Consider the following 8852-nt stretch of genomic DNA (forward strand, 5'->3'; position numbering starts at 1 on the left):
ATCCATCTTAAATTAATGCATATTCTGATTGGTTCAAATTAGTCAAAGTCAAAGTATGATATTATTCTGTGATTCAAGCAATTTAAAAATCAGCATCGATGTAGTTTTACAAACTGTTATTCATACAATTTTACAACCATGATCAAAACAATAAGTATGATAACTCAAAGGATCTTCAATTAAATATTGATGGGTGGATGAGAGTCTAGAATTTTCAAAGTTATGCATAGGGTAACAGTGCAACATCAGTTTGGCTCTTCAACCAACATCAGTTTCAGTTCCAATAACTATTTGTCAAAACTACTCACGATTATTTTGGAGGGGGAAGGGGTGTCTACGAACAAATTACACAACTACGACTTAAGTACGGATTTGAAATTCTAGAAAAAAATTAAGATAATAAAAAGAACAAAATATGTCAGTAACTCAATATCGCTATAAGCAACCAAATCTAATTTTGGGTTCTGAACAAACCCAGATGTATTACGAGCAAAAAAAATGTCTGATTGTCAAAACAAAACTGGGTTACTTGGCTTACACAAACACTGGACTGAAGTTTTAAACTTAACTTTCAATGATAACATCAGAAACAGAAAACTACAACAAACTGAATGCAGTATCACTGAATTAAGCTCCAACAATTTCGGTGGGTTCCTCTGCAGTTGTTTCTTCAACAGGTCTGTCTACCTTTGTACCAACATCTTCCGAGTAATCACCATGAACCTACAAGGGTCAAACAGCATAGCCATCAAACTAATCCACTTAAAAGGTGATGTTATCATTGGGAGGATCATAAAATTTGTAAAGGGAATAATGATATCAGAAATAAATCAAAGTACAGTAAAATCTATTTCAATATACATAAGAAAATGCAAATGTTAATTTATAAATTAAAACAATATAACATGCGGATACTAGCTCATTTGATACATCTATTCAGAGGAAAGAATGCAAAAACCCTGGACATAGGTATGATCTCCTAACGGAACAGAAAGCGCACACTAGATATCAAATTTTATTCAGGTAAAAGAAATTGTGAAATATTTATCATGAAGTAAGAAAAACAAGAAAGATGAAAAGAAAATTATTTTAAAAAATTACCTCCATCAGTTTCCCAAGATCAAACTTAGGAGCTTTAAGGATCTTGACTTTTCTAACAAACACATTCTGCAGAGGATAAATACTAGATGTTGCCTTCTCAATCTCTTTTCCAATAATCTCAGGAATAAACTTGCGGACTAACTCCTTCAAATCACAGGATGTTGCTTGGTTGCTCATTATCTCTCTCATCTTCCTACGAATCTGAAAAGTTAAATGTACGATATTAATTATAATTATTAATCTGCAATAATATAGCAAAAACACAAAATCTATAGTTCAAAATCCACTACATCCTTATCGTTATAAATATTCACTGTATACAGAGAAGTGCAACCAGGAACATGTTCTGTACTCCCATGTTAATGAACAAAAATATTGCTCAATAGTAGAATCTGACTACAAAGTTAGTTAATATACCTGTCTAATCTGGCTTGATTGTGCATAACAGGTTCTCTTCACCTGGTTTGCTCTTCTCTTAGTAAATCCAATACAAAACATCCTCAATGTGTAACTATCAGTTGTCTTCACATCCACGTGGGCTTCAATTAGAGTTTGCCATTTTCGAACCAATGACCTCAGTTTGTCAGTGGTGAAATCCATACCCTAGAAATGCAAAGATTAAAGGATTCAAATTTGATAAAAAAAAAAACAACGAAAGATAAAATTATGGAAAAAAAAATGCTGCAGCCACCTATCATACCCAAAAATTCGTCAGGACATTCTTCCCTTGTATATCTTCAGCTCTCAGCCTAATCTTCCTGAATGAATGGTCCTCATCTCCTTGAAGATCAGCCAACGAGACCTCAAATACTCTATGTTTGAGTCCTTCAGAAGCAATCTGTAATTTGAAACAACCATGGTCTACATAAGCATAAAAAAGTTTGTACACACCAAATCACTGTCCATAAATCGCATTTAGATAAGCAACTGTCGATGGATAGACAGCAGACCCTTGGATGATTCGTAGACAATTGTTACCCCAACACAACCAAAAATGCAATAAGCACCCACCTCAAAGTTCATCCAATATTATTTTTCCCTTATATTATAGAGACCTAAGAAGAAAAAAAAAAGGAAGCTCTCATTCTGTTTAACTCCTCCAGTTCTCATAGGAACCAGTCGTTGGATGAAATGTACCAGAATTATAAAAAATAAAATCCCCAAGTAAAATATTATACATATGTAAAAGCCAACTCATCAGTATCACCATTTATGTCCAAACTATTTCAGAACGAAAGTTCAAAATATGAAGACCTATTACAAGAAATCCACAACACAAAACCAATAATTTTTTTCCTAAAATGGTAAAATCCCAATTATGTGTACATATTCCGAAAGAAATACCTTGGTACCCTGAGTACGACTGACAAGGGTTTTGCCAACATTTTTTACTTGGAAAACAGAGGGAGCCTTAATGTCATACCAATCCTTCTTGGAAAAGGGATCAGCTCTGCAAATTCATTCACAAACGAAATCCATATTTCAATTGAATAATTAATGCAACTAAAAAAGAGAAGAAACATGGCAAAGAATTGAAATGGAAGATACTAACGCTTTCTTCTTGCCACCCTTCTTTCCTTTGGAGATGCGCTTGTTCTTTCCAACGGCCATGGCTCACTGCGTGCGGTGTGAGAAACAGCAGCTGCGAATGACAACAAGAGCAACAATGGCACCAAAAAACCTCAAACCCTAATCTTTTATATACCTCTCTCCTTTTATCTTCATTATGAATAATTTAGGGTTTTTCTCGTCACAACATTGCATGGGCTTGGACTCTTTAAGATCAGCCTCACTGGGATTTTAAATCACGGACCTCATCTCAAGGGCTTCTTCTTCCAGCACCCCTACGTTTTTCTTCCTGCACTCCCACAATTTTCTAAATCCCGAAACTGGCATTGACCTTTTATTTGAAAAAGGGCACTGTCGTTAAGGATCTGGGAGTGTGCTATGGATTAATCAATCCGGAACTGAATATTTTTTTAGATCCGGAATGTTTTTTGTGAATGATGAATTTTTGAATGTGAAATGCATATTTTGAATTACATAATGGTGGATCCGAAATTTTACCGGAAGTACCAATCCAAAAATTTTCTGAATTCCATAATCCAGAATGCAAAAAAATAAATATAGTTCAAGTGCATTTTAGGATTTTTTTAAAAAAAAATAGGGATAGTTTGTTCTTTGCATAACATTGTGGGGGTGCAGGATGAAAAATGTGGGGTGCAGGAAGAAACTGCCCATCTCAATATAGTAAGGCCCATCTTAGAAAGCATTTCACAAGAGGTAATTACTTCCTGCACCCGATCATTTGCTTCTTGCACCCGATGAAATTTTCAAAATCCAACTATGTCCTTGTCTTCTTTAGTTTGAAAAACTGTGAAGGTTTCTTTGGAAAAGTTGTGACAGTGGTGTTTTGAGTTGCATAGGAGGTGGATTTACAGTGGTGGTGGACGAGTCGTTTGCACTTTGACATTGTTTTGAGGTAAGAACCGATTTAAGTTTTTTTATCACATTTTGTTCGAGCTCAGGTAGTGACGGATACCGATATCCAGAAGTCTTCTTTTAACCTTACGGATGTAAGCGTCCGTAAATCAGTAACATTTTTTGCACCATATCACTGTATAACGGATATAATTATCCGAAATTTTGTTTTGTATTATGGATTTAAATATCCGTAGTTGTATTTTGAATTATGGATATTCATATCCGTAGTTGTATTTTGAATTATGGATATTCATATCCGTAATTGTTTTTTGAATTATGGATATCCATATCCGGAATAGTTGACTATTTTCCGCAAGCTATAATTTTGAACAAAAATATCCACAAGTCACTTACCTTGTCTTCTCCGACGTTCGCTCCGGGTTTCCTCTCCGTTCAAGGGCTCCTTTGTCGTCGCAACTGATGGTCTGTCGCCGAAATCAAACAGAACGAAAGGGCTTGTTGTGCTTCCCTACGAAAACCAAAAGGAAGATGGTGCAGATGAGTTGCGACTGTGGGTTGGGTGCAGAAGTGAGGGTTGGGTGCAGGTCTCTAATTCACATTCATCACTTGACCTAATTTAAAATTTATTAAGGGCACTTTTGTCTTTTCTAGTCTATGATTAGGTGCCAGTTTTAATTGATCAGGTGCAGGAAGAATGTGCCTTCACAAGGCCAGAAGAAGCCATACACTTTCTAATCCAGAGCATAAGAAAAAAAATAAAATATCAAGCCATTGTTTATCCTATTTCTTCTCTAAATTAAAATTTTGGTCTATTTTAATTGGATTTTTTTCTCCATAACTTTAGTTTTCAAACTTTATAAATATATAATTTTTGATTCAATCTTCAATTAGATCTTGCAAAATATATGTATTTTATTGTATAAGCTTATAAAATCAAAAATTTAGTGTGAAAGAGTAAAAAATCTAATACTTAACTATTTAAGTATGACAATGTGAGTCAAATCATGTGGGTAGACCTAATTCACTAAATAAAGTGTGAGATAGACGAATTATTTTAACTTACCTACTTACACTCGTCATACACAACTCATATTCTATTTACATCAATAATGATATGAGACGAATTGATCACTTAACTCGCAAAAAAAAATAATTCTTTTCAATGTTGTTGGAATAGAACAATAAAAAATATATTTTTTAAAGTCAAGACATTATGATAAATATTTATTATACTTTTGTTAGAAGTTTACATAATAATATTTCTTTTTATGTTTCCTTATTCATACAATATTTAACTTTATATTTATTTGATGCAAAAATTAAATTTTATGTTTATTTAGCTTATTTAATTGATAAATTTATGATGTGAAATATTATTTACCAAACATGAAAGTTTCAATATTATATTGAATAACATACATATCATTAGCTTGGAGGACAATGGTTGCTTCACTAGTAGAATTACATATGAAGAGTCCAAGAAAGTTGTGTGGAGATGTGATGATCATACAAGTCTAGGATGACTTTATTTAACTTCCTTAAGTAAAATTGGAGTACTTTAAGACAAGATATTATAAAGGTATTAAATTGTTGTCACAATCTTGGAAATACTCCAAAGATTTCAATTCCTCTTTCATTAACCTAACCCTTGAAGTTGAAATTTCTTAGATGTTGGAGGATTACAACCTATTTTACTAGTAGAATGTATATATAAAATTATCTCTAAAATCATACCAAATAAGCTCTAAAGAGTATTTACATAAGATCATAAATATTAAAAAATTAATTTTTTAGAAGGAAAAAAATGTATTATAATTAAAGTTGATTTTGAGAAAGCACACAACTCAGTCAATTGAAACTTCCTATCTTATATGATGAAAATATTAGATGTTCAGGATCATCAGTCTCACGAAAAGATTTAAACTTGAGAAGAGACTAAAATAGGTGACCCATTATTATTTATTATTGTTTCTACTTGTGGCTAAAAATAGTGAATGTGAAAAACACTTTTAGATTTTATGTAAATTATATTTTCTTGTTTTTTTTAAGGGTCGAAACTTGAAACACTATAAGTATTTCATATTTATATAATTATTTTTACTGATAAAAACATTTTACTTATTTTTACTAAGAAATAAGATTAAAACTTGGAAAAAACTAGCTATGGTGTAATGAATTAGAGTTTTATTTTAACCAAAAACTCATTTTAACATTCAACGATAATATTTTAAACAACATTAAACTTATTTTCAACCAACTTTTTTTTTTCAAATCAAAGAGAGAAGAAAGTGCACCTTATTTTTATCCTTCAAAATGGAATGCATATTCAAATTAAAGTTACGATCGACCAAAAACAGTACTTTATTTTTGAACGAATCCATTCAATAAAAAAATAAATTATGAATCAAATTAAAATCTACTAATATATCGGCTATATATCAGTAAAAAGAAAATAAGGCGTAATAAATGTTTGTCTTTTTTAAGGATATTGAGTTTAAGTTTTACATATTTTAGAGAGGGTAACCACTATGGTGATAAACTTATTTTTTTAGGATTAATTAAGTAATAGGCTTGAATATGTTATCAATATGTTACCTAACATTTCTTTAGATTTTTTTTCATGATAAGTATAAATTCTTATATATGTTTTACTTAGGTTGTTCTAGGAAATTTTCTTTGTATTTCTTTACATGAGTTTTGTTAGTTCCTCATGTTTGTTTTTCTTTTTCTTTCTTTTATGTAATTTTAATGTTTAATAAGACTTGCCAAACTAGATTAATATTCCCAATCAGCTCTATTACGCCACTTTTGATAATCATAGACAATAACTTAGATTTGTATTATTATTATTATTATTATTATTATTATTATTATTATTATCTGTATTAACTCTTTAAACGTAGTCGTTATTCTAATTCAAAAAGTTCAAACAGAACACAACAAGTATTACTTTGTATATATATAATAATAAAATTAGCAAGAATAACATATTCCACAAATTTAAAACACAAAGGAAGAAAGTGATTTATCAAGTATTTATAATTTTGGAAATAGTTAATGTTGGACCGAGTAAGTTTTAGATTTATTTGTGGATATTAAATCTAATTATGTAATTTGAAACCTAAATATAAAAAAAATGAGAATTAATGGTGATGACTGATAAGGACTTCCCATCCGACATTTATAATATGAAGACAAATCATTTTCATTGACTAGGCAAGGGATCAATTGTCTTTAATATCAAAACAATGCTATATAGTACAAAGAAAATCTTTCATGAAATGATGAACAAAGATACTTATAGCCACTTGTTATTGAGTAAGTAAAACAACTCAAAAGGAAAGTAACAGAGCTCAGAGACTAAGTTTCTTCGTCGAACTTGTTTCCTTTTCATTTTTTTCATACTATAGTAATCAATTTCCGCAGCAAAATAATAGTTCTTTTACCTCTAAAATGATGGTTTGAAGATCATAATCACGAATATCCGACCCTCTCCATCGCTTTCAACAAAATTTTCCCTTTATATTTATTGTTACAGCAACCAGAAAACATGAAAAGGTAACTCTAGAATTCCACTTACAAGGAAAAGACGCTATTGTTGATAGGTGTTTTTCTTAAAAAAAGTTATGTTTTCGTTATAATACTACAGAATATATGTCACGAGTCACGACCCAAATGTTCTCAAATCAAACCAAACACGTTTCAAAATAAATAGTGGAAATACATAGCTAATTTCCACACTTTTTTATTTTTATTTGTACAAGGTAAACGTATGACCAAAAATGAAAACTATCTGTGATTATATTCACTGAGCTAATACTCCAATCTCCAAAAAAATAAAGAAAAAAGTAAATTAAACATTGCAAACTTTTACTTCTCCCATGGCTCATCAAGGATAGTGGTGGTATTTTGCAGGTGGCGGAGGTGGTGGTGGAGGAGGTGGCGGAGGCGGTGGTGGAGGAGGTGGTGGAGGCGGTGGAGATACACAACCAAAGGCACTGCAATGAACAGGATATTTATAAAAAGCTTCACACTCATCAGGTGACCTTTGCAATGGCCTATAAGGAATACAATTCTTGGTATCATCCGTATCCTTCAACTTGAGACAGAGTGGTGACTCACTGCAGAAGTAGTTGTACGAGTACGTGAAATTCTCCAACTTCGGCAACATGCACACACTCTCGGGAATCGTTCCAGAAAGCATGTTATGCGCCACATTCAACTGCTCCAACTTCTTCATTTTCCCCAAGGACTCGGGCAAATCTCCAACCAGCTTGTTGAAGCTCACATCAAACACTGTCAGTTTGTCCAAATCCCCTATCTCACTAGGCAAACAGCCCGTTAAGCCACTGTTGGTGATGATAATCTCGTTAAGGGTACCCTTCATTTTGGCCAAACTCGAAGGGAGACACCCCTTGAGGTCATTGTTCGCAAACACAAGGACAGAAACAGAAGTGTTGGCGAAGTTGTCAGGCAGGGAGAATTTGAAGTTGTTGTTGTTGATGAAAAGGGCATCGAGTTTGAGATCGAAGAGGCGCGAGGGAATGCTGCCATAGAAGTTATTGAATCTGATGTCTAAGTATTTTAACGAAGAGATGCAGAGAAGAACCTCGGGGAATGGTCCTGAGAATTGGTTGTTACTTATGTCTAGTTCATGCAGGAGGTTCAGCTGGTCGAAGGTGCTGGGGAGGGAGCCACAGAAACGGTTGGAGTTTATGTGGAAAAGTGCTAGGTCAGTCAAGAGGCCAAGTTCTTCTGGCAATGAGCCAGATATGGTGGCATGGTTTAGGTCAACTCCAGCAACAGTGTAGATGTGAGGGTCATCTGGGGCAGGTGCACAGTATATGCCAGTGTAGTTGCAAACATTGGGGCCACACCAGTTCAAGGTGAAGTTCTTAGGGTCTGATGTGATTTTGTGTTTCCATGCTTGGAGTGCTGTGTAGGCTTTGGAGAGCCTTGGGTTTAGAGGGGGGAGAGGGGAAGAAGAGTGTTGAGCTTGTGAAGGGTTGATCAAGGAGATGAGAATTAGAAGAAGGGAAACTTGGGATAGTACATTAAGATAAGGACCTTTTCTCTTGGGAGAATGAGAGGCCATTAATGATGCTGAGTTTGGTTTTTACTTTCCTAGTGATTTTGTGTCATGGGAGCTTGGATTTATATACGCAAAGGTGTTAGAGAAATTTCTCAAGTTTGGTGAGATGCAAATTGACATAAAATAATGTTGGGACAGTGTTTTGGTTTGGCATTTACATGGACTACTACGTTACATCTAAATTCTAGACAACTTTTGATAATTATAGACGAAT

General features: G+C 33.3%; 2 protein-coding genes across 2 annotated transcripts; both read right to left on the bottom strand.

The window, feature by feature from the left end:
* Positions 1-438: 438 nt before the first annotated feature.
* On the bottom strand, positions 439-3718 carry LOC137827789 (small ribosomal subunit protein eS1-like). The gene is made up of 6 exons (XM_068634109.1): positions 2654-3718; positions 2446-2551; positions 1802-1939; positions 1519-1704; positions 1102-1302; positions 439-723 (listed from the first exon to the last, which is right to left on the bottom strand). Exons 1-6 carry the CDS (start codon positions 2710-2712, stop codon positions 628-630), a joined length of 786 nt encoding a protein of 261 aa, XP_068490210.1. The 5' UTR covers positions 2713-3718; the 3' UTR covers positions 439-627.
* A 3506-nt stretch (positions 3719-7224) lies between these two features.
* LOC137828649 (leucine-rich repeat extensin-like protein 6) lies at positions 7225-8852 on the bottom strand. Its single transcript, XM_068635306.1, has one exon. It carries the CDS (start codon positions 8639-8641, stop codon positions 7436-7438), a length of 1206 nt encoding a protein of 401 aa, XP_068491407.1. The 5' UTR covers positions 8642-8852; the 3' UTR covers positions 7225-7435.

Source organism: Phaseolus vulgaris, chromosome 7 (assembly GCF_000499845.2).
Source record: "Phaseolus vulgaris cultivar G19833 chromosome 7, P. vulgaris v2.0, whole genome shotgun sequence".
Classification (NCBI taxonomy): domain Eukaryota; kingdom Viridiplantae; phylum Streptophyta; class Magnoliopsida; order Fabales; family Fabaceae; genus Phaseolus; species Phaseolus vulgaris.

Bases quoted from the DNA above. Each gene is read 5' to 3' on its own strand.
- LOC137827789 (XM_068634109.1), bottom strand. From the start codon at position 2,712: ATGGCCGTTGGAAAGAACAAGCGCATCTCCAAAGGAAAGAAGGGTGGC. The intron at 2,552-2,653 runs GTTAGTATCTTC...ATGAATTTGCAG, and splicing joins AAGGGTGGCAAGAAGAAAGC to AGCTGATCCCTTTTCCAAGA. The intron at 724-1,101 runs GTAATTTTTTAA...TGACCCTTGTAG, and splicing joins ATCTTGGGAAACTGATGGAG to GTTCATGGTGATTACTCGGA.
- LOC137828649 (XM_068635306.1), bottom strand. From the start codon at position 8,641: ATGGCCTCTCATTCTCCCAAGAGAAAAGGTCCTTATCTTAATGTACTA.